Genomic DNA, 25177 nt, shown 5'->3' with positions numbered 1-25177 from the left:
TAAATACGGAGTCAGAAAACCAAATCTGTCAACTTGGATGTAAGCTGTTCCTTCCCACCAAAGAACAAACATTCTGGACTGATCTGGGGCAGCTCTGTTGATTGCAGAAATAACGTAGCATGAAACTAGCTCCAAAACATATTGTATTCTCATAGTTTTTCCCTTGAAAATTTTGGAAATAGGAAAAGTGTATTTTATGATGTAATTTCTTCAATAACCTGTAAAGAATATCAATCTGAATCTGTGTGGCAATTCGATAACATTTTCTTCTACTATTCAGATTTGTACATAAAATTAGTTTACAACCTGGTAATATGAGTCCGTGCTGCTGGTACCTATTCCTTCCATGATTAGCTCTTGAAATATGCTCCAGCCTATAGCTTAATGATGTGTGAAAAGATTTGTAGTGCATATGCTATTTGTGATCCTGTTGTCCTGTTATTTTCCTTCCAGAAGCATTGCCTGTTCAAGAAGGAGATGAAAATGATTTATTAGGTTTGTATTGAAATTGCCTTTCTATTTTTATTTCTATCATTCTAACGTGAAAAATATCTAGTAATAACTGCCTAACATAAAAAGGGTGAATATTATTAACAAATTCTCAATTTTATTGCTTACAACAGCCAATGGATCTCAGAACTTGGATGTGGAATCTGAAATCCAAGGTTTGTTTGACTAGGCTGCCTTTAGTTTTGTCCTGTCCTCTAATAGTTTCCAGTTTTCCAGAGTTACTTTGCTTGTCTAGGTGGTCTATGTTTTGAGCTGCTACGCAAAGCTTTTCAAAATGAGTCTTTCAATCTGCATTGGGGTACAATTCCACATTTCTTTCCTATGCTGCGTCTCTATCTCTCTTGAAACATCTACAGGCAATGGGACATGGTGAGTATTAGAGTTGGCCTTGTTTCTCTCCTATCTAATGGGCATTCTCCTGCAAAACTCATTGGACAGTTACTGGCTGTAGAATGTAGAGCTGCCTATCTCGCATCTTCTTTCCATGGTATACCTTCTCCGTTCTGAAACGCTTATTGGCCACTGTGGTTTCTCAGCTACCATCTTGAGTATCTGGTATTTCAAAATTGCTGGCTTTGGCCAAACTCCAAATAGTTGGACCTTGAAGGAAAAAGATGATGGATTCTCATGGTGTAAATATAATCAGTTCGAACGCAACAAATTTCTAGAAATACAAATATAAATTGATGGAAGCTTTTTTGTCTTTAGATGGTGTGTGGCTTAATTAATAAAGATATTGGTTACATTGGTTGTAGAGATTTTGAAATGGTTTGTTTTGGTTGCTACACAGCTGTTTGCATTAAAATAAGCTGTGGATGCTTTAAATATTTTTCCTCAGCTTCGTCCTCGTCACAGGCATTAAATATTGAATCGTCATCTTGTCTTACAGATGCCGTGCCTCTTCCTGAGGCAGTGGAAGATCTTGTGGAGAAAGGTGGGCATCATTTTAAAGTGTAATTTTGTGACTCTACAGTAAGGTATTTATAGGTTGTGAGGTACAGTCAAACATAAACACATTGGAAAATAGCCAGTTCATCTAGCTTGTCCAAGTTAGTTGAGATGCTTTTTACATCAACATAGGGAAACATGCTTACATCAACATGCTTTTTACATCAACATCTGAGAAAATTGATAGATATTTTATCTTTGAGGTGAATCATTCAATGAAATATTTTTGAAATCAACATTCCAGTATTTTATTCAGCTAACCGTTTACCTAATTGCAAAATAATGCTTACAGTTAGGTGAAAATTTTGAATGATTTATTTTTTTGACAAACTCTTAACTGTCCCATATTTAATGGACCTTGAGGTTATGTTGAGGATGTTTTTGTTCTCCTTTGCCAGAACGAACTTAACAAAGAAATAGGATCAAAGTAACATATCTTCTTGCAATCATTAATGAAACATAACTCTATACTAGAAAATCTATTTTCTGGATAATATAAAAGACGATAACAAAAGTAAATAATGGACCCTTATTTGCTGTGATGGGGCTAAACGATGGGCGAAGAGGCATAATGTGGAGCAATGTGACATATGTGCTTTGGTAGAAAGAACATAATGCAGCAAGTACAGCATATTGAAGTTAGACTTTCTCTTTCCCTCCCCCCCACCACCACCACAATCAGTCTGAAGAAGGGTCCTGACCCAAAAAGTCACCTATCCATATTCTGCAGCGATGCTGCCTGACTCGTTGAGTTACTCCAGCGCTTTGTCTTTTTTTGTAAACCCGCATCTGCAGTTCCTTGTATCCCCTTGGAGTCGGACTTGTTCTGCTGACGCCAAGATTACTGGCTATGCACTCCTGTACCATGCTGTCTCTTCTGTTGAGAGTCTATCGGGCAGGGCTGCTTTCAGTGCAAGTGACCAGCTGTGCTTCCAGAAAGACCTCAACAGACAGCAAAGCCCAGTCCCCAGGGATACTGACTGGCAAACTTTTTGCCGTTCTAACAGAGCAGACCCATCATCTTTCAGTTGAGCACATTACTGACTTCTCTATTCAACATTGAATTCAATATTTACAAAGCAAAAACTGCACGTACTGGAAATCTTAAATTAAAACAAAAAATCCCTGATACTGATCAGGTCAGGCACATGTGACTGAAATGTTAACTGATTCTCTCGATATAGATGCTGCATGATCTGTTAAATACTTCTTGTGTTTTTATTATTGATTCTGGCAATTTCAGAAACCGAGCCATTTGAACCTTATATCGTCTCATTTCAGCATTTTGTTTTCTCCTAATGATAATTTTAGATTTTATTCATCCTCTTTATTTACAACTCTCTAGAAATACCTTCTGTTATTCACATGCCCTTTTCACTTTTTCAGCCAGCTTCATCACCGCTCAATCATTCCAGACCTCAGTCTTCCATTTTGTTTTCCATTTGTTCCCCTTTTCTCTATAATTTGTTTCAATTCTGATTAATGTTCATTGACCTGAAGTGTTAACTGATTCTCTCTCGTCTGTTGCTGCTTAATTTGCTGATTATTTTGAGCATTTTCTGTTTAATTTCACACCTCTCCTAAATCTCTCTTTATTCTACTGTCTTCAAAGGAAAACCCCAGATTCTCTGGTGTAGCTGAAATTACTAATCCGTGAAACAAATTACGGAATCGCTTCTACGTCTTTTCCAGTTTCTACCTATTTCCAAATTATGGGGAACAGAATTTGGACACAAACTCTAGTTGTGGTCCAGCAACTGTTTGGAAGGAGGCAAACGTGACCTCACTGCCTTTTTTATTCCATGCCACATTTTCAGAATTCCATGGATCCCTTGCTTTACCAATTGTGCCCTCAACTTGTCCTGCTAATTTTAAGGACAACCTGGTTCCCCCTGTTGATGCCCATCTTTTACAGCTATGTCGTTTGGTTATTATTCTCTCCCTTCATAGTTTTTGCCAAAATGGATCACTTCATGATCTTTGACACTTATCTGACCATCCGTCTAGCCTATCTTATGCACTCTGTTGTTAGTCTCCTTACTGATAATCACACCTCTTTTTTATTGTAAATACATTTTAATGTTTACAATGTTTTAAAATATTAAAACTAATTATTCCATATTAAAAATATTAGCTGAAATCCTAATATGGATCCCTAGGCAGCACGACTGTCCACCATCCCAAAATTGCAGTAGGAACCTTTGTCTAAAAGGTTTTGTATTTAAGATAGAAACATAGACACATAGAAAATAGGTGCAGGAGTAGGCCATTCGGTCCTTTGAGCCAGTACCGCCATTCAATATGATCATGGCTGATCATCCAAAATCAGTACCCCGTTCCTGCTTTTTCTCCATATCCCTTGATTCCGTTAACCCTTATAGCTGGTGAACCTACGCTATACTCCCTCAATAGCAATAATGTCCTTCCTCAAATTAGAAGACCAAAACCGCACACAATACTCCAGGTGTGGTCTCACCACTGATCCAATTTCATTGGTATCACTTTTGCTGAATAGTCTTTTATGTGGGACTGTTGTTATTGAGCTTTGTTTTCTTCACAAATACTGGCTCCACAACAGCCAGTTGATTAATGGGAACCAAATTGGACTTCAACAAAACTTGAGCTATGTATATCCTCTCCTCTTCCTATTTTCTTTCGCACTGTGGACTAAAGATGAGATTTTCATCTCTGTGCATTGTGTTTTTTGAGGATATTAACCAATTTTCTGTATTGAATTTACTACAAATGAGCCGTTTTAATTGCACACCTAATGTGCACACTAAGACTAATTGTCTTCAGAAGTTTAAACTATTTTGCTGATGAAGCATGTCTCTATTTTGCAGTTAACATCTCAAAAGACAGTTATAATAATAATAATAATGCATTTTATTATATAGCGCTTTTCATATACTCAAAGACGCTTTACAGAGATTTAGAGAACATAGGGAAATGAATAAATAGATAAATAAGTAAATAAGTAAATAAGTAAACGAACAGAGAAAGGAGACAGAAGGTGAGGTGACCTTCAGTGGTTGAAGGCAGTACTGAACAGGTGAGACTTCAGCGATGTTTTGAATGTGGTGAGTGTGGAGGAGTCTCTAACGGTTTGGGGTAGTGAGTTCCATAGGGTGGGAGCAGTGATGGAGAAAGCCCTGTCCCCCCAGGATCTGAGTTTGGTCCGGATGTGGGGGGATAGGAGATTGGCAGCAGCAGAGCGGAGGGTGCAGGTGGGAGTGTGCCTGTGGAGGAGGTCGGTCAGGTAGGATGGGGCCAGGTTATGGAGGGCTTTGTAGGTTATGAGGAGGATTTTGTACTGGATTCTCTGGGGGATGGGGAGCCAGTGGAGTTTGTAAAGGACGGGGGTGATATGGTCACGGATCAGGGTGTGGGTGAGTAGACGGGCAGCGGAGTTTTGAATGTATTGAAGTTTACTGATGATTTTTGAGGGTGCGCCATAGAGGAGGCTGTTGCAGTAGTCCAGACGGGAGGTGATGAAGGCGTGGATGAGGGTTTCTGCAGCTGTGGAGGAGAGGGATGGACGGAGACGGGCAATGTTTTTGAGGTGGAAGAAGGCTGTCTTTGTGATGTGTTTGATGTGTTTGTCAAAGGAGAGGGTTTGATCAAAGATGATTCCAAGATTCCGGATGTGAGGGGAGGTGGATACTGGGAGACCATCAATGTTGAGGATGAAGTTTTGGGTGGATTTGGTGAGCGTTTTTGGACCAATGATGATGATTTCAGATTTGTTGCAATTGAGTTTGAGGAAATTTGATTGAAGCCAAGATTTTATTTCAGTGATGCAGTTTGTCAGTGTAGAGTGTGTGGTGGGGGAGATTGACTTGGTGGAGATGAGGAGCTGGATATCATCGGCGAAGCAGTGGAAGTTGAGACCATGACGGCGGATTAATTGACCAAGGGGGAACAGGTAGAGGATGAAGAGGAGGGGGCCAAGGACTGAGCCTTGGGGGACACCTTGAGGGAGGGGAGCGGTGGGGGATTTACAGTTGTTAATGGAGATGAACTGGTGTCTGTCAGAGAGGTAAGATTTGAACCAGGATAGGGCTGTGCCGGTGATGTTAAGGGAGGTTTCAAGTCGGGTGAGGAGAATGGAGTGATTTATGGTGTCAAAGGCGGCGCTGAGGTCAAGTAGGATGAGGATGTTGAGGTTGCCAGCGTCGGAGGAGAGGAGAATGTCGTATGTGATTTTGAGGAGCGCAGTTTCAGTACAGTGGTTTGAGCGGAATCCGGATTGGAAAGTTTCATACAGGTTATTGGTAGAGAGGTGGCATTTGAGTTGGGAAGCTACAGCACGTTCCAAAACTTTGGACAGAAAGGGTAGGTTGGAGATTGGTCTGAAGTTGTTTGGGGTGTCAGGGTTTAGACCAGGTTTTTTCAGAATGGGGGTGACAGCAGCGATTTTGAGGGGTGGCGGGACGATGCCAGTGGACAGGGAGGAGTTTATTGTTGCAGTGATAAGTGGAGAGAGAGCAGGAAGGCAGGCCTTGACAAAGCTGGAGGGGATGGGGTCCAGAGAGCAGGTGGCAGTTTTTATTCCTGTGAAGAGGTCAGAGAGGTCGGTGGTGGAGACTGGGGAGAACTGAGGCAGGGGTTGACAGGATAAGGGGAGGCAGGTGATTTGAGGGGGAGCAGGTGCGTTGGTGGTTAAGGTGCTGTAGATGTCTATTTTGCTTTGGAAGAATGAAAGGAAAGTGGTGCATTTGTCAACTGTGAATGATTGGGAGATGGTGTCCAGGGGGCTGAGGAGTTTGTTTATTGTAGAGAAGAGTGTTTCCGGAGCCAGAGTGAATTATTTGAGAGTAGTAGGTGGAGTGGGCGCGGGAGAGGGCATCTTTGTAGTGCTGCAGGTGGTCTTTGTAGGCTTGGGAGTGAATTGTGAGACCTGTTTTGTTGCGGAGTCTTTCAAGTTGGCGGGCATGAGTTTTCATCATGCGGAGTTCAGGTGTAAACCAGGGAGCAGAGTGGGTGAAGGAAACTGTTTTGGTTTTTATAGGTGCAAGCTGGTCGAGGCAGGAGGAGAGAGTGCGGTTGTAGTAGTCAGTGAGGTCAGAGGGGCTGTGGAGGTCAATGAAGGGAGAGGCGGACATTATTTCAGAGAGGGAGGATGAGAGCGAGGTAGGTGAAACAGAGTTCAGCTTACGGAAGTTGATTTTGCGTTTTTGCTTTGGAGCTGGGGTGGGAATGTTGACAGACATGGTGATGGCTAAGTGATCAGAGAGGGTGGGGTCGTAGCCAGAGAGGTGATGTAGATTTAGTCCAGTGGAGCAGACAAGGTCCAGAATGTGCCCACGGTTATGGGTGGGAAAATTGACGTGTTGAGTGAGGTTAAAGCAGTTGAGTATTTCAGTGAAGTCAGCGGTTATTGTGGAGTCAGTGGAGTCCATATGGATGTTGAAATCACCGAGGAGGAGGATTGAGGGGGAGAGAGAACAGAACTGGGTCAGAAAGTCAGAGAAGTCAGAAAGGAATGATGGGTGTGGTTTGGGAGGGCGGTAGACAACTGCCATGACTAATTGTGTGTGGCCAGAGAGTTTGAAAGCCAGGTGTTCAAATGAAGGAGCAGATGAGATGGAGATGAGGTTGATCTTGAAGTCCTGTCGGTGAATTACGGCAATCCCACCACCTCGGCCTTCCGAGCGTGGTTTATTGATGTAGGAGTATCCGTTGGGTGTAGTGAGGTTGAGTGGGAGGTAATCCAGAGGTTGTTGCCAGGTTTCTGTCAGACAGAGGAAGTCCAGTTTATTTTCCAGGATGAAGTCATTCAGAATGTGGCTTTTATTGTTGAGGGACCGGATATTGAGCAGAGTGAGCTTCATGTTGCTTTGTGTGGTGTGGATGGACACGGGTGATTTAGCCAGGGCTTGTAGACAGGGGGCACGCTCGTGTGCGTTGTTGTGATGACGTAATGGACGAGTGGAAGTCCGATCAGCTGACCAGAGTGCAGGGATGGAGTGACCGGTCTGGGAGTAGACAAATTTGTGACCGGAGCCTCTGGATGTATCTGGGTCGTCGTAGAAGTCCGTGGTTGATGATGGAACTCTGACTCCTGATATAATCAGGAAAGGCCATGTTGACAACTGACTACTTTCTTTTTACCAATTACAAGTAGACCAATTCTATTTGTAATTACATCGGCTGTTTTGTTGTCACTCACCTGATAATTGGATTTTTCATGTTAATATTTTTTAAGTTAATTCTTGAACTTTGGCTGTTAAGTTTTAATCTTGAATCTTTTTGCAAAAAGATGGGTAGGATTTCTTTAAAACAAGTTTTTCATGCAGTAAAAAATGGAAACATTTCACAGATTCTGGAATCATATTCCACACACCTAACTGCATCAAAAGAGGCTGTTAAAGTTATGAAATTCAAATGTTGTTTACTTCACATGAGCCTCTTGGTCTAGATCATTTTCGTATATATGCCCGCTCAGTTTTCTGGAGCTTGAATAGTATAGATTGACCCAAACAAAATCATTTTGGATGAGTACCACTTCTGCAGGAATCCAGTTAATAATTGAAGGAATTGCAGCAAATTTTTACATAAATCTTACCAATACTGATTCTTGAGTTATAAACCTATATTAAGCCAAGAACTGTTAAAGGAAAGATGTGTAGCTGGTTTACCATCATCAGGAGAGGATAATTTCTATTAAACTTTGGATGATTGAACTATTTAAAATGTAGACGATGAAACACTACTTGGTTTTTAGCTTCACAATCATTCGTCAGTGCCAATTAGGAACGTATTTAGTAACATAACTCCTCATTTCCTCACCGAGGATGACATCTTGGAGGATACAGACGAACATCCAACTGAAGAAAGTATCAGTTTTCATTTCATTTTAAACTGCAACACTAAATTCTATTGTGTGGCTTTTATGAAAAATGTCATTACATTTGTTCAATTGTTTCTTAACTTGGTGCAGCAATGAAGTGAGATCATTTATTTATTAGTTCGATAAATCTATACGGTCATAAGGGAAAGGAGTAGAATTAGGCCATTCAGCCCACCAAGTCTACTCTGCCATTCAATCACGGCTGATCTATCTCTCTCTCCTAACCCCATTCTCCTTCCTTCTCTCCATAACCTCTGACACCTATGCTAATCAGGAAGCAAGCATCAAATTCAGGTTTTATTTTTATCTTAACCATTTATAGGTTGGTTATAATTTTGATTTCTAAAATTTGACCATATCATATAATATGCATTTAAAATTAAAAAAGGAGGAGAAACTGGGTGATGGTGGATGGGGTTAAAAAGAAGGGTGTGTGTGAAAGGACCTGGGGAGATTCGAAGGAGAGAGAAAGGGATAGAGAGGAGCAGGTTACCTGAAATTGGAGAATTCAATGTTGGTGCCATTGGGTTGTAAACTCTACTTTGTATTTGGCATTAGCCACAGTGGAGGTGGTTGAGGAAAGAGATCAGTGTGTAAAAGGGTAGAATTAAAATGGGTGCCAACTGGAAGCTTCCGATGGCCGTGTTGGACAGAGTGCATGTGCTTGGAAACATAGACGCCTCATATGCCTTTGGTCTCACCCATTTAGTGGAGGCTGTGTTGAGAATACCAAATGTAATAGACAAGTTTGGAGGAGGTGCAAGAGAATCTCTGTGAATGACTGTTTACATCTCTGGATAGTGGTAAGGGAGGAGGTGTAGGGGAAGGTGTTACATCTACATTTGCAGAGGAAAGGGGAGGGGAAGGGAGGGATAAGCAAAGCTTGGAGTTACAAAGTGTTCCTGCCGAAAGCAGAAAGGGGCGGGGAAAGATAAGACTGGTGGTGGGATCATGTCGTTGCTGGGAAAATTGTCAAAAATTACATGTTGGATATGAAGGCTGATGGGTGAAAAGTAGGGACCAAGATGACTCTATCCCTGTTCTGCCAGAGGGGAGGTGAGGTGAGAGCTGAAGCATGGGAAATGTGAAGTTGTGAGTGAAGGCTCCCACAAGCAGACTGGAAAGGAATCCTCGTCTCCTGAGAGAAAGGAATGGCATCTTTATAGGTGTCATGATTGGAGAAAGATGAAGAAAGGGGAAAGATGTGTGGGAAATAGTCCATGTGAATTTGAGGGCTGGATGGAAGTTAGTGATAAGTTAATGAAATCGATGAGTTCCACACGGCTGCAGGAGGCAGCACCAATGTAGTCACCCGTATAGCGGAATGGTTCCACCCATGGTTTGAAGACCAGGTCAGCATGTGTCCTGCCCTTATTACCTCCTGTCACCTCAAGGTCTTTAGATTATTTACAAGATGCAACTCAGCAACATGATGGAATAATTTGGGCTTGGTTGGATGTGTGCAGGCCCAACAGCTTGGATTTTTTTTAAATCAAGAATAAAGCAGTTCACTAGATTGGCATATCATCACCCTAAAGATTCCTTCCTTCCATCTTGCACAGTGGCTGTAGTGTGTACCATCTACAAATGACACTGAAGTTACTCTGAAACCCTTGGCCTCCACCACCAAGGAGGAAAAAGACAGCAAGTAAATAGGAACATCGTTACCCGAAGTTCCTCTCTGAGCGCACACCATCTTGTCTTGGAAATGTATCTTCAGTCTGAAGAAGGGCCTCGACCCGAAATGTCACCCATTCCTTCTCTCCTGAGATGCTGTCTGACCTGCTGAATTACTCCAGCATTTTGTGAATAATACCTTCAGTCTTTCATCATCGTTAAGATAATCTTCTGGAACTACAAAGCAACACAGTGGGAGTCCTTTCACCAAGAGAACTGTAGTTCAAGGTGGCAACAGGACACCACCTTCTCAAAGGCCCAAGCAGTGATTTGAACGCTTTCTCAAAGGCCCAAGCTATAATTTGAACGCTAGCCTTGACGTGAATCCTAGATCCCGAAACCAAATGTTTAAAGTGCCTCGGTAATTAGGTGTAATGATCATAACTTGAATATGTGTTTGAGAGAGAAAACATAGATCTTCCCGAGCACATATCTGCAATGGGCCACCCTGTGGTGCAATACAATTGAGCTAGTTAGATGTTCCTGTGCACCACCAGCATCGGTTTAAATGCCTCTATTTACTTTAAATAGCAACATTGAGGCAAGGTGCCAGCTGCAGATTTGAAATCACTAATTCCAAAATGATTAAATGCTTTCTTTGGTTTTTTTTCATCAATGCAGAACCATGTGAATTACACAGAAAATTACTCTGAAGTGAGTGACCCCTCAGACTCAGAACATCTGGAAAACAGGGATTAGTCAGGAATTTAATTACAATTTCACCAACTATTTTTCAACCAGCTTGTTTTCCTAAAGCAATCGTTATATCATGCGCTTTGTTTGGAATCAAGGTATCAGATGTCACCTTTGACATTTGTTCTACTAAATTTGATTTCCCAGATTGTGTCTGCAAGATTGTGTCTGCAATTCTGCATAAACCTAATTTAATAGCATAAATGTCAAGAGATGTCTCCTGTGTTCTGTATCCATGAAATTGGAATTAAAGTTATAACTTTTTTGATTTTGTAAGGATTTGTACTCTTCAGGTTTTATATATATGTGTTCCCATTTTTTTTACCCATAGGTGAACCAAAAGAAGAAGCAATTGCAGCTGAACCAGGTAAACAATAACTGCTTAATGCGAAGGGGACATGTATTTATGTAAGGCATTTGACTGCCCTGGGTCATCCACAATACTTAGCCAGTATTTTTGCTTAGCCACGAACTGAGTCACAAATAGACATCATTAAGAAGTGTTCTTATAAGATGTTATTTCTTAAGACTGTTGCATTTTAACGTGTTGGTGTATGGATCAAACTGTGGTATAAACCTAGCTTTCCTTATGATAATATTTTTACTTTGTTAAAGAATTTGTTCTCTCCAACTATTATCCTTAATTCCAGAAAATGGAGCAGTACAGCACAGCAGCAGGCCCTTCGGTCCACAATGATGTGCTGAACATAATGCCAAGTTAAACTAATCTGTTCTGCCTGCACGTGTTCGATATATCTCAATTTCCTGCATATCCATGTGCCTATCTCAAAGCCTTTTAAATGCCACTATTGAATCTGATTCCATCACCATCCCTGGCATTACGTTCCAGGCATCCACCACTCTCTGCATTAAAAAAACTTGCCACGGGCATCTTTAAATTTTGCCCCTTTCACCTTTGACATTCTACCCTATGGGATAAATACTCTGATTATCTACACTACCTCTGCCTCTAATAATTTGTTATACTTCTATCAGTTTTCCTCTCAACCTCTGACACTCTAGAGAAAACAATGCAAGTTTGTCCTATCCTTATACCTAATACCCTCTAATGCAGGCAAGATTCTGATGAACCTCTTCTGCATCCTCTCCGAAGCCTCCACATTTTTATAATGGGGCGACGAACTGCACACAATACTCGAACAACGGCCTAACTATAGACCTATAAAGCTGCAACATGATATCCTGACCCTTATTCTAAATGCCCTGACTAATGAAGGCAAGCATGCCTACTCATGTTGCCATTTTCAGTGAGTTATGGATTTGGACCCAGATCCCACTATACATAAGTGCTATTAAGAGTCTTGCCATTAACTGTATACTTTCCTCTTGCACTCTTGCATTTGACCTCGCAAAGTTCATCACCTCACACCTGCTCGGATTAAACTCCATTGGCCATTTCTTCACCCATTTCTGTAACTGATTGATGTCCCGCTATATCCTTCGAAAACCTTCCTCACTGCTCAACTCCACCAAACCTACTAGCCAATCTATCCATATTTACATGCAAGTAATTTATATTTATCACAATTATCTATCCCATTCTCTTCCAAAAATGAATAAATCCTGTCCCAAAGAATCCTACCACTGTCATGAGGCTCACTGGCCTTTTTAAATTATTTAAACTTCCTTTCCTAAACAAAGGAACAACATTAGCTACTCTCTAATCCTCTAGGACACTACCTGTGGCGAGAGAAGTTACAAACATCCTTGTCAAGGTCCCAGCAGTTGATCATTATTCTTTTAGTGCAACTTCACACCAATGTGCTTGCAGAGACAATGGTTGCTTAAATTATGGTCTTCAAACATTCCTTTTCTGATAAAGAGCTAGCAGATTGGAAGGAACTAATTGTAACATTACCGATTAACATTACGCCTGCTAGCTGTTGTTGACAAAATGATGGAATTCATCACTACAAATTTAACAGGACATGTAGAAAATTATAATGTGGTTAGTTAAAAGCAACATGGTGCATGGTGATAAAACTCATGTTTGTCAGATCTATTTATGTTTCGAGGATGCATCTGATGGAGTAGATGTTTTGAAACAAAAAGTGGATGCTGTGAATCTTATCATTCAAAGGCTTTTGATACGTACAGTGCAAATGATTATGATGGGATTAAGAGTAAAGTTAGTGAGGGGGAGATCAGCTAAAGAGCCAAAAAATTGAATAAATTGATTATTTTTAGATTGGCAGACTCCTGCAAGGCAATTCACACAGGGATCGTTCCAGGGCTTTAAGTTCTTCACTATTTATATGAGTGACGTAAATGAGGCGACAGTGCAGCAATTGCAAGCTTGCTGATGACACAAAACCAGTTGGGCAAGTAAACTGGGAAGACAATGCAGAGGTAGACACAAAATGCTGGAGTAACTCAGCATCTCAGGAGAGAAAGAATGGGTGAAGTTTTGGGTCGAGACCCGTGTTTGGACGATGCAGAGTCTATGGAGGTTTAAGGAATTGAGAAAGAAATTGAAGAATGGAATGAAAATTTGGAAAACAGGTTCTTATTTAAACATAAAATGTTTGTTTACTTGATCTTTTTGGATGGCTTGAGACTCACATGGTGTGCTCCTAGTTTTATATTCTTATGGCATTTAAGTAAACTCAGCATCTCTAGCAAGCGCAGAATACTGGATCTTCTGGATATTGACGAGTACCAGCAAAGATTTCTCGCTTTGCAAGTCCTTTAGTTTAAAGGATGTAATTATTTTTTGATCTTGAATATAAGATTCTAAAAAGGTTTCAAGTGCAAACTAGTTTGCCGAGGAAAAGTCTTGGGATCGTTTTATTCAGTTATCCTGGCAATTGCCTGACAAATGTCTTAAACAAAGCAGAAATACAATCCAGACAATTGCACTGTTACTTGACCAGATTGTCTTTCCGTGAATGTTTCATGATTTCTTGATTGCATGATTTTAAACTTTGACTTCTGCTGAGGTCTGCTCGTGGGAAAGTCATCTACTGTTCAGCCATTTGCTGGTTCCTCTGCATTATTTTTGGTGATTGACAAGAGATTTGCAAATTTCACAACAGGTTGGCGTCCATCCTGTTTTCATTGTTATAACAATCCCAGAGCTGCTTGGCTTCTCTATAATTCAGTATTGCAGACTGATATCATAAATTATTTTCTTCCATCCTATTTCAACATGCTAATTTTGAATTCTAAACCCAATGGTAAAACTCTACAAAACTCTTCTTGTAAATATAATTAAAGTAGCCTCTTTTCAATTTTAAATCTCATGACTTGAGCATTTGGAAAACATTTTCCTTATTTTGCTTAACCTAATATTAAACCCTTTTAGCAATATTCACCCATTTTGTTTCCAATAGGTTTCTTATTTGTGTTCTGCTTACAATGCATTTTAATTAGCTTATGACATAAAACAAAATGCAAATTTTGCAGGTCAAGTGTTATATATTTGTTGGTTAAATGGCTGGACATTATATATTGCCTCTAATTGAATTGGGCAACTGGAGAATTGAAAAAGTAGAAGGGCATGTGAGGGAGAAAAACTTACAAGGAATAAGTAAGAAACGGGATTGATGGAATTGATCTGAGATCCGTCACTGTCACAGTAGGCTGAATGACTGCCATCTAAGTTACAAAGAAATGTAGAAAAATGAGTAGCAGGACTAACTCTTTCTTGGCTTTGGTTGCCTCTGAATAGATATCTTGTTAACAACCTTAAAACGGAAGCTTCAAATCTATTTCAAATGTAAATTTGGCCAGTTTAAAATCTTTCGTTTTATCAATCTTTCGATTTTATTGTTGCATGACTTAATTCATAATCCGACAAATTCTCACAAGAGATACACTTTACTGCAGTTTCCCAACCTTAATCCTTTTGTGTTATGGGTATACAAGTGGGTGCTGGGCCATTTCCTTGAATGTGGCCTCACAGGTAAGCAGCGTGGTGAAGAAGGCTTTTGGCATCCTGGTCTTCATCAGTTAGGGTATTGAGCATAGAAGTTGGGATTTATGTTGCATAGGTAGGGTAGACAGTCAGAACCTTTTTCCCGGGGTGTAAATGTCAAAGACTAGAAGGCCCAGCTTTCAGGTGAAAGGGACAAAACATTTTTACACAGAGAGTGATAGGTAGTGGAGGTAGATAGGTTAATGGCGCTTAAGAAGCTTATAGATAGGCACATGTTTATACAGGGAATGGAGAGGCATGGATCTTGTGTAAGTGGATGAGATTAGCTTTGCTTGGCATCGTGTTCTGCTCGGGCATTGTAGATTGAAAGCCTGTTCATGTGCTGCACTTTTCTACATTCTATGTTGCAGTTGTACGAGAATTTGGTGAGACTAATCTTGGGATATTGTGTTCAGTTTTGGTCGCCCTGCCATAGGAAATATGCCATTTAAGTTGGAAAGAGTACAGAAACTATTTGAGGATGCTGCCATGAATGAGTAAACGGGAGAGGTTAGGCAGGCTATGACTTTATTCCTTGGAGTGCAGGAGACTGAGAGGTGATCTTAAAGAGGTGTATAAAATCAGGAAGGGAATAGATGGGGTGAATGCAGTCTTTTCCCCGGACATGGGAATCAAGAGCTAAAAGGCAAGATGAGAAGGAAAAATTTTAATTGACATTAAAAAGACAACTTTTTCACTGATGGAAACTTAGGAAGGTTATTTAAGTTTACAACTATATCAGCTGGGAAGGTGGGCCAAAGAATGGCAAATGGAATTTAACTCTTGACAAGTGGGAGGTGTTGTATTATGTCAAACCAGGGCAGGACTTGCACAGTCAATGGTAGAGTCTTGGAGAGTGATGGAGACCAAAGAGATCTTGGATTACATATGAATGGATCCCTAAAACTAGCAAATCAGATGGATTGTGGTGAAGAAAGCCTTTGGCATTCTTGCCTTCATGGGGCAAAGTTTGAAGTACAAAAGATGGCACAACTTGGTGCAGCTGTGCAAGTCATTGGTGAGACTGCACATGTACTTGGTGTGACAATACTCCAAGTACTCTAGCACTGTGCAGTTCTGGACACCCAGCTATAGGAAGGATGACATTGTTAAAAAGGGTGCAGAAGAGATTCACCAGGATGTTACCAAGCTTTGCGGGCTTGTTATAAGGAGAGGTTGGATAGGATGAAATTTCTTTCTTTGGAGCATAGGAGGCTGAAATATTACCTTTATTGAGCTGGACAAGATCATAAGTGGCATTGAAGAAGTGGACTCTCACTGACTTTTTCCCAAAGTAGAGGATTCCAAAGGTAGATGGTATAGACTTACAGTGAGAAGGGGAGGGATAATAAAGTGGCCTCAGAGGCAACCTTTTCACTCAGTGGGTAGTCCGTACCTGGAATGAGCTGCCAGAGGAAGCTATAGAAGCAGATACAATTGAGTTGCACAACTATAGAAGCAGATACAATTGGATACATATCTGGTTGGGAAGGGTTTAGAGGCTGTGGGCTAAATTCGGGCAAATGGGACCAACCAACTTGTTCGGCATGGACAAGGTGGACCGAAGGAACTGTTTCTATGCAGTTTTGCTCTACGACTACGAGTTTGATGTCCGAACTTACATTTTTTAGGGTGTAAGGGTGACATCCTTGATAATACTTCCAGTCTTCTTGCGATGTATCATGAAGATGGACTGATTTGAAGAATAGACAATAGGTGCAGGAGGAGGCCATTCGGCCCTTCGAGCCAGCACCGCCATTCAATGTGATCATGGCTGATCATTCTCAATCAGTACCCCGCTCCTGCCTTCTCCCCATACCCCCTGACTCCGCTATCCTTAAGAGCTCTATCTAGCTCTCTCTTGAATGCATTCAGAGAATTGGCCTACACTGCCTTCTGAGGCAGAGAATTCCACTGATTCACAACTCTCTGACTGAAAAAGTTTTTCCTCATACCAGTTCTAAATGGCCTACCCCTTATTCTTAAACCGTGGCCCCTTATTCTGGACTCCCCCAACAGTGGGAACATGTTTCCTGCCTCTAATGTGTCCAACCCCTTAATAATCTTATACATTTCGATAAGATCCCCTCTCATCCTTCTAATGTAATGGACTGGCTTGTGTTCACTGTTTTCTGCAGATTCAGGTGGTGAAGAGCAGAGCAGTCTGCCATACCAGACTGAGATGCATGCCATCAGAATACTTTCTGTGGTACATCTGTATCAGTTTCAGAGAATCCTCATGGACATGCTGAATCTTCTCAGGCGCATGAGACAGTAAACATGTCAATGTGCTATCTTGATCAATGCATCAGTGTGAAGGGGCCAAGATGTTGTGGAAAACTGGCATGTTCAGTAAAGTAAAACTTATTGCATTTGAAAACATTGACACTTACCTGTCCACATTTTGCCTGAAATGGGAATGTGTAGAAGGGTAACGGAAGGGAAGTAGTTAGAGGAGTCATGTTGACATGATAACAAACATGGAATAGTTACTTGAGCTAAAGGAAGCTTTTTTTCCCCTGAGAAGACAACAAGTTTCAGCTGCAGATTTGCGCATACAGTTTAAAAGTTGAACAAGTTGTTTTGCCATGGAATGTAAATGTAGTGATGTGAACAGTTGACCCCAGCATTATGCAGGGAGCTGCATTCCTAGAAAACAATTTGTATCACGATGTTCCGTGACATGAAGTGTGTTATTTGCGCATGCATCAAGTTGCAAATAAAGACGTGCTTACTTACTTATTTAGTGAACTACATAAAATATCCATTTCCCAAATTTTTGGATGGTAATTTGTTAATTCTTTAAGGACAAATCTTTGTTACCTGAAAGGCCGTAGCACAGGGATTGCCTGTACTGTGCTTCAGAACTTAATACTTGCTTTGTTCTTAGTATTCCTCTTTAAATGTAATTCCACTTTAGTTAATGTTGCTCTGGTATTCTTCCTCAGTCTTGAGAAGAACGTTTTAACCTTTGATGCCACAGAACAATAAACATGAAATGTGACATTAATGTGAAACAGAAGGGGGTTTCCTTACGGAAACATTTCATTTTACTGTGCTTGATGTATTCCAGTTGCAAATACATGGTTTCTTCTATTATACTACCTAAGGGTCAAAGAAACATTCAGCTGCAGCATTGGGCTTCTTGAAATTGAAAGCTACTGCGTTCCTCACTTCATGTTAACATATTACCATAACAAACTTTAAAAATGTCAGCAACAGAGTTTGCATGTCGAATTTTTAAATAAACTGATGACTGAATCAGAATTCTTCGTGGAAGTTTTCACTTTCCTTGCGAATAGACATGTGACTCGTATTAACCAGTCAGCAGTAGAATCTTAACTCAATCAAACATCAACGTGCTGGAGGAATTCAGTGGGTCAGACAAAATCTCTGGATGAAATGGACATGACATTTCAGGTTGGGACCCTTCTTCAGACTGATTGGAGTAGGGGGAGAAAACTGGAAAAATGGGTCAGAATGCATCAAAGCTTAGCAAGCGTTAGGTGGATCGGGTGACTGGGGTTGAATGGTATATGAGCGGAGTAAGTGCCAAAAGTTTGAGGAGAACAGAAGACAAAGGGGTGAGAGATAAGGAAACAGGAGGTGTTGAAATATAAAGGCGGAGGGAAAAATATGGGTGGAATGAAACGGGGGAATAAAATTGAACTATGGGACTTGGGGATGGGAGATGAGTGTATGAAGGAGGGGCAAGGAGCAGTGTAACTGGGGCTGTGGGAGAAATGTGTAAGCTGCTGGGTGGGGTAGGCACGGGAGAGAAAGGGGGTTAGTTTGGGGGGTTTGAAATTGGAGAATTCAATGTTCATACCATTGGGTTGGAAGTAGAATATGAGGTCTTCCAGTTTGTATGTGGCACTGGGGGAGACCAAGAACAGAAAGATCGGTATGGGCATGGGAGGTAAAATGGTTAGCAACTGGATGCTCCAGCAGACTATGATGGACAGAACACAATTGCTGCAAAATGGTTGCCTATATAATGGAGGTCATCAGGAACACCGAATGCAGTAGGTCGGAAGAGGTGCATATGAACCTCGGTCTCACCCGGAAGGACTGTTGTGGTCCCTGGATGGATGTGAGGGAGGTGGTATCGGGACAGATGTTGCATCGCCTGCAGTTGTAAGGAAAAATGCCAGGGGTGGGTTGAATAAACAGAACCAAGAAGTTGTGGATGGAATGGTCTCTATGGAAAGTGGGTCAGGGTGGGGAACGGAAGGATGTGCCTGGTGCCTCACCTCCTAAGTCCCTCCAGCACTTTGTGCTTTGCTCAAGATCTTAGCATCTGAAGTTGTGTGCGAAATCTTACCTATTAAATAATAGTCCTCTATTCAAAATTATTATAAACTATGTAGCGCTCTTTTATGTTGTTAATTTCTAACATCATTTAAAGTTTAAGACTTCTGGCTTAGCAATCAATGGAATAGGACACGAATTTCCTACAATAATCTAAAAAAAATCCGTCTCTAGGCACACTTTTTGTATTTTTTTTGCTGTACGTTTTACCCAATACTTAAACTTCGATTTCTTGCTGATCAAAATGCATGCAAAAGCCAAACCCGGGAGCACTTTATCTGCACAACCACAGCGGCCTGCTCTGCAAGCCACATCCCCGCCTCGTAGTGACTCATCTTCCAGTCCGGACGGAGCGGCTGCGCTATCAGGTGTTACTGCCTTATCCGACTTCAAGGCCGACCTGCGCTCCTCCCTTCGCAATGAGATGGCGTCTATTTTTAGGACCGAGCTTCAAGTGGCCTTGAACGAGAATTTATCTTCCATCCAGACAGAGTTACAGGCAGTGAAATCAGGTTTATCAGATTTATTTGTTTCTATTACCAACATCCAGTCCGACGTGAGTGCGCTGAAGAATACCGTAGGTGAAATGGAAACCTCACTCTCTACTTGCACCGATGGCATCGCCACTCTCCAGACTAAAGTGGATTATCTGTCGGCCAAAATGGTAAGAGTGGAAAATAAATGCGAGGACCTTGAAGCGAGATCACGGCACAACAATATAAGGATAGTGGGTATTCCCGAGGACTCAACCAACTCCTCCACTGCAGCGGCTGTCTCCACTCTTGTCAAGGGCGCTCTTAAAATTGAGAAAGAGCCTCTCTTGGACCGCGCTCATCGCACTCTCCAGCTGAAGCCAGGTGAGCGCCCCGCCCCATAATCGCCCGACTACATTATCATATGGACTGTGAAGATATTCTGCGGCGAGCCAGAGCCCAACAACGGATCAAGATCGGAGACATAGACATCTCTATCTTTCCCAATTACACAGCGAGGACAGCGCGTGCCCGAGCGGCCTTTAATGATATCCGGCGCCAGCTCCGTGAGATACCCGGGATACGATTTGGCCTGCTATACCCGGCCCGCCTCCGTGTTAAGCATAACGGCGCCGAGAGGGAATTTAAATCACCAGAAGACGCCAGATCATTCATTAAAACACTGAGCAAGTAAGATAACTGAGAAGAGATATATAAGGTTGACAAAGTACTTCTCATTTAGTATGGACATTTATCATTTCTCTACTCTACACACCAAGTTTTGTGATGTTGAAGTGGATTGGCTTATTTGTATAAGAAAATAACTGCAGATGCCGGTACAAATCGATTTATTCACAAAATGCTGGAGTAACTCAGCAGGTCAGGCAGCATCTCGGTGTGCCTTGTTGTTTATCACCGTTAAATTTGCAGGAGCCCAGATTTATATCTAAGTTATACTATTACCATTAGGTTAAAAGCTGTAAGCATATCTGTTAGGGATTTGACTCCTTGTGGAGTTTGCACTGGGTTCTCCATCGTTTGGGGATGGGTCAATGTAAGTGCTATGGGGGTAGGTGGTGGGGTTGTTTTGTATCCGGGGTGTTTTTTTATTTTTGTTTTTTTGTTTTTTTTCTCTTCTTCTCTCCTTCTTTCTCCTTTTGGGTGGGGGTCCATGTTTACGCTCTTTCTATATCTAACTTCTTAATAAATGGCCACTAATACTAGTAATTCAGTAATCTCACATACTGGCTCTTCTGTGAGGTTTGTAAGCTGGAATATTAAAGGTATGGGGAGCCCTATTAAGAGATCGAGGGTAATTGCTCATTTGAAACGACTTAAAGCTGACCTAGTGTTTTTGCAGGAAACCCATATGCGCACTAAAGACCAAGTCAGATTAAAATGCCCCTGGGTTTCTGAGGTGTTTCACTCAAATTTCAACTCTAAAGCCAGAGGGGTTGCCATTTTAATCGGGAAATCAATTCAGTTTTCAGCGTCCAAAATTATATCTGACAAAAATGGCAGATATCTAATTGTCAGGTACATTGTCTCAGGTTCCCATTTTATTAGTTAATATCTATGCCCCTAATTTTGATGACCAACACTTTATGGATAAGCTGTTTGAATGTCTCCCTTCGTTAAACAATAACTTCCTTATATTTGGTGGTGACATGAATTGTGTAATTGATCCTAAACTAGACCGCTCCAATCCCCGAATCCTGATGCCATCCTTGATGTCAAGATCGATTTCTGATTTCATGTCTAAAAATGGTTGTATTGATTCCTGGAGATTTTATAACCTCCAAATTAAAGAATATTCCTTCTTTTCACCGATGCATCAGTCTTTCTCTCGAATTGACTATTATTTCATTAATGCCAAATTAATCTCCAAAGTGTTAACCGCTAAATACCATCCTATTGTTATCTCTGACCATGCCCCTCTTTCTTTGGATATTCAGTTTTCCCCACAACCCCCGGTACTCAGCATTATGGAGGTTCAATACTCTGCTTTTGTCAGACGATAAATTCAATAAGTTTATTGCAGCCTCAATTGGTGACTTTATTTCTATCAATCAGAATGAGACGGAACCTGTCTCTTGCTCATTGCTATGGGAATCACTAAAAGCGTATTTACGGGGTAAAATTATTTCTTATTCTGCACAGTTGAATAAAACCCGTAAAGCTAAATTGTACGAGCTCTCTATTAACATTAGTAAATTGGATCAACAACTTTCTTCTTGTCCCTCTCCCAGTTTACTTAAATGTCGTGTTGATTTGCAGACTGAATTCGATCTCATCACAACCACTGATGGTGAGCGCCTTCTTTTGCGTTCGCGCTCCACATATTACGAGCATGGCGACAAGGCAAACAGGCTCCTGGCTCACAAATTACACCGCCAGGCAGCCTCACGTATGATCCCTCAGATAAAAGATTCATCAGGCACGTTACATTTAGACCCTACCACCATTAATTCTGTTTTTTGCACTTTTTTTTTTCCTTTATATAAGTCTGAGTTTCCATCCGATACCACCGATATGAACTCTTTCTTAGACAATCTCAATTTCCCTGTGATAAACCCAGATGTTGCTAAAGAACTCGATTCACCATTAACTACAGAGGAAATCACCCTCGCTCTAAAAAGCATGCAAAATAATAAAGCTCCTGGCCCTGACGGATATCCGGTTGAATTCTTTAAAAGATTTCACACTAAATTGGCCCCATTATTGCACTCTGTATATAAGGAATCTCTGCAGCATGGCTCTCTCCCTCCTACTTTAAGACAAGCCTCCATAAGCTTGCTTCAAAAAAAAGACAGAGACCCAAATCTTTGCAGTTCTTATAGGCCTCTCTCCTTAATAAATGTGGATGCAAAAATCCTGGCTAAACCTCTGGCCCATCGCTTGGAAAATATTCTCCCAACTATTGTTTCGAATGAACAGACCGGATTCATAAAGGGGCACCAGCTGTTCTGTAATGTCCGTACTCTCTTAAATATTATCTATTCTAAAACTACCACAACAACTTCTGAAGTAGTGATCTCAGTTGACGCCGAAAAAGCATTCGACAGGGTTGAGTCGGACTATTTGCTTACAGTACTAAGTAAATTTGGGCTGGGAAATGTATTTATTTTGTGGATACGTCTCCTTTATACATCTCCACAAGCTAGTATTTCCACCAACGGCATTCAATCCAGTTTTTTCACTCTGTCTCGTGGCACCAGACAGGGATGCCCCTTATCCCCCCCCTATTGTTTGCACTAGCTATAGAGCCCTTGTCAACATATCTGAGGTCTTCTCCTATTTTTACGGGGTTTAATGAAATTTAAGCTATCGCTTTATGCTGATGATTTATTGCTGTATGTTTCAGATCTAAACCAATCTATACCAGCAATCCTATCTATTTTTCAGAGATTTGGCTCATTCTCAGGTTATAAAGTTAATATTTCCAAAAGTGAATGCTATCCCATCAACGCTCCTGCATTACAACTTAAACATCTGATATACCTTTCAAATTGAGCCCCTCTGGCTTTAAGCACCTGGGGATCAATGTAACCAGAACTTTTACCTCCCTTTTTTCTGCTAATTTTTCCTCTTTAGTGTCTAAAATGAAATCTGACCTTCAAAGATGGGGAAGTCTACCTCTGACGCTGATTGGAAGAATAAATACAATTAAAATGAACATTTTGCCCAAATTCCTGTTTCTGTTCCAATGTCTCCCCCTTTTCTTGTCGAAAAATTTCTTTAAAACGATTGAACAAGCTATTTCTTCTTTTTTATGGAGTGGAAAGGCACCCAGAATCCATAAATCTGTACTTCAGAGATGCAAATTCAATGGTGGATTATCTCTCCCAAATTTCCAATTGTATTATTGGGCAGCACACATCCACAAAATTTCGTTTTGGTTGAAATCCATAGATCCACCATGGTGTAAGTTAGAGGCACAATCATGTGTTTCATCTTCCCTAATGGCTCTACTTACTTCTTCTATTCCAACTAACCCATCTGGCTTTACAAATAACCAAGTGGTAAGTTCCACTCTTAAAATCTGGTACCAATTCAGGAAGCATTTTAATTTTATTTCATCATCTATTTTAGCCCCTTTACTGAGGAATCATTTATTTAAACCTACATTTATAGACTCCGCCTTTTTTGATTGGCACGATAAGGGCCTGGCATATTTTAAGGACCTGTATAAGGATGGCATTTTTCGTAACTTTGCAGACTTGTCAAGTGAATTTCATCCCCCACCGTCGCATCTCTTTCGATATTTTCAAATTAGACATTGCGTTAAATCTTTGTTTCCATCTTTTCCTTCCTTACCTCCAAGTCAACTGTGGGATGAGTTTCTCACTTTTGACCCCTTTCAAAAGTCACTCACCTCGAAGGTCTATAACAAACTTGTTTTATGACGGTTTACCAGCTACCAAAGTCAAGACTGCCTGGGAACGTGAAATGTGGTTGAACCTGGAGGATAACTGGTGGGACGTTGCTCTTAATAAAATTCACACAAGCTCGACTTGTGCTCGTCTCACTCTCATACAGTTTAAGGTACTCTTTAGAATTTATTTTTCCAAAGCTTGACTGTCACAAATTTATCCCAATATATCACCGACAGCTGTGACAGATGTCACGCTTCATCCTGCAATTTAACCCATATGTTCTATTTTTGTCCATTATTATTTTGCTTTTGGCAGAACTATTTCAATACTATGTCAAAAATACTTTCGATAACTATAAACATCTCTCCCCATATTGCCATATTTGGGCTTCCAGAAGACTACAACCGTTACACCTCCATGCAATTAGACATTCTTGCTTTCACTTCCCTACTGGCAAGACAGCATCTTCTTCTTCACTGGAAGTCTACTAAAGCTCCCTCCAGCTCTCAGTGGCTCAGTGATATCATGTCCTTTCTAAAGTTAGAGAAGAGTAGATATTCACTGAGTGGCAATTCTGATAAATGTTATAATAAGTGGGAATCTTTTTTAACGTTTTTCCACTCTCTGCAATCTCTGTCTCCTGACTAACGGACCCCCCCCCCCCCCTCTACCCCTTCTCCCCCTTTTTAGTTCTATAGGATTACCTGGGCATTAAGACACCACCTCATTAAAAAATTGAGATGTGTTACTGCTATATTTAGAGAATGCTTTGATAAAATATGAGCACAGATTGAGGACTGAAACCAAATCTTTCCCTCCCAAGTGTTGCTGTAATTGGGGAGAAGCAACTGTGTCACTGTTGTAGAATTGTGCTTTGTTATGTATCGTATTTAAAAATCATATCCAAACAAAAATGTAAATTTATCGATTAAAAACAAAGTTATGTTTAATGTGTCCGTATGAATCCTTTCAGCTTGAAATGTTCATAAATGTTCATTATCATCAGTCTTCATCATAATTATGAGAGAGACACAAGGAGCTGTAGATGCTGTTTTCCAAAAAAAGACACAAAGCTGGAGTAACACAGTGGATCAGGCAGCAACTGGAGAATGTGGATAGATGACATTTTGAGTCGGGACCCTTCTTCAGATTGAAGAAGGACCTGGACTTGAAAGGTCACCTATCCATGTTCTCCACAGATTCTGCCTGACATACTGAATAATTCCAGCAGTTTGTGTCTTTTTTTTAACCAGAATTAATGAAGGGGAGTGGTCAATCAGATAAAAGACTTCAGTTAACTGTGAAGATTTGTTGAGGTCCTTTATGCCTGAAGACTACTTGTAAGCATCTTAAAAATAAAATAGATGCTAAATTATAAGAGAGTCAAAGGATAGGTGAT

At 40.9% G+C, this 25177-nt stretch overlaps 1 protein-coding gene across 8 annotated transcripts in view; it reads left to right on the top strand.

The window, feature by feature from the left end:
* The window catches only part of unm_hu7910 (un-named hu7910), a 175871-nt gene that overhangs the window by 99509 nt on the left and 51185 nt on the right, over nucleotides 1-25177 (top strand). For 4 of the 8 annotated variants that reach the window (XM_078397441.1, XM_078397438.1, XM_078397440.1 and 1 more), the window contains 4 exons: nucleotides 454-495; nucleotides 624-665; nucleotides 1400-1444; nucleotides 11013-11048. In XM_078397441.1, coding sequence (XP_078253567.1) covers nucleotides 454-495; nucleotides 624-665; nucleotides 1400-1444; nucleotides 11013-11048 — 165 coding nt within the window. Of the gene's footprint in view, nucleotides 1-453; nucleotides 496-623; nucleotides 666-1399; nucleotides 1445-11012; nucleotides 11049-23819; nucleotides 23996-25177 lie in introns of those variants that run through there. The other 4 variants (XM_078397439.1, XM_078397446.1, XM_078397442.1 and 1 more) reach the window with 3 other exon arrangements.

Source organism: Rhinoraja longicauda, chromosome 4 (genome assembly GCF_053455715.1).
Source record: "Rhinoraja longicauda isolate Sanriku21f chromosome 4, sRhiLon1.1, whole genome shotgun sequence".
In the NCBI taxonomy this organism is placed as follows: Eukaryota; Metazoa; Chordata; class Chondrichthyes; order Rajiformes; family Arhynchobatidae; genus Rhinoraja; species Rhinoraja longicauda.
Note: the sequence above shows the minus strand (reverse complement) of the source record. Positions and strands in the feature narration are given on the sequence as shown.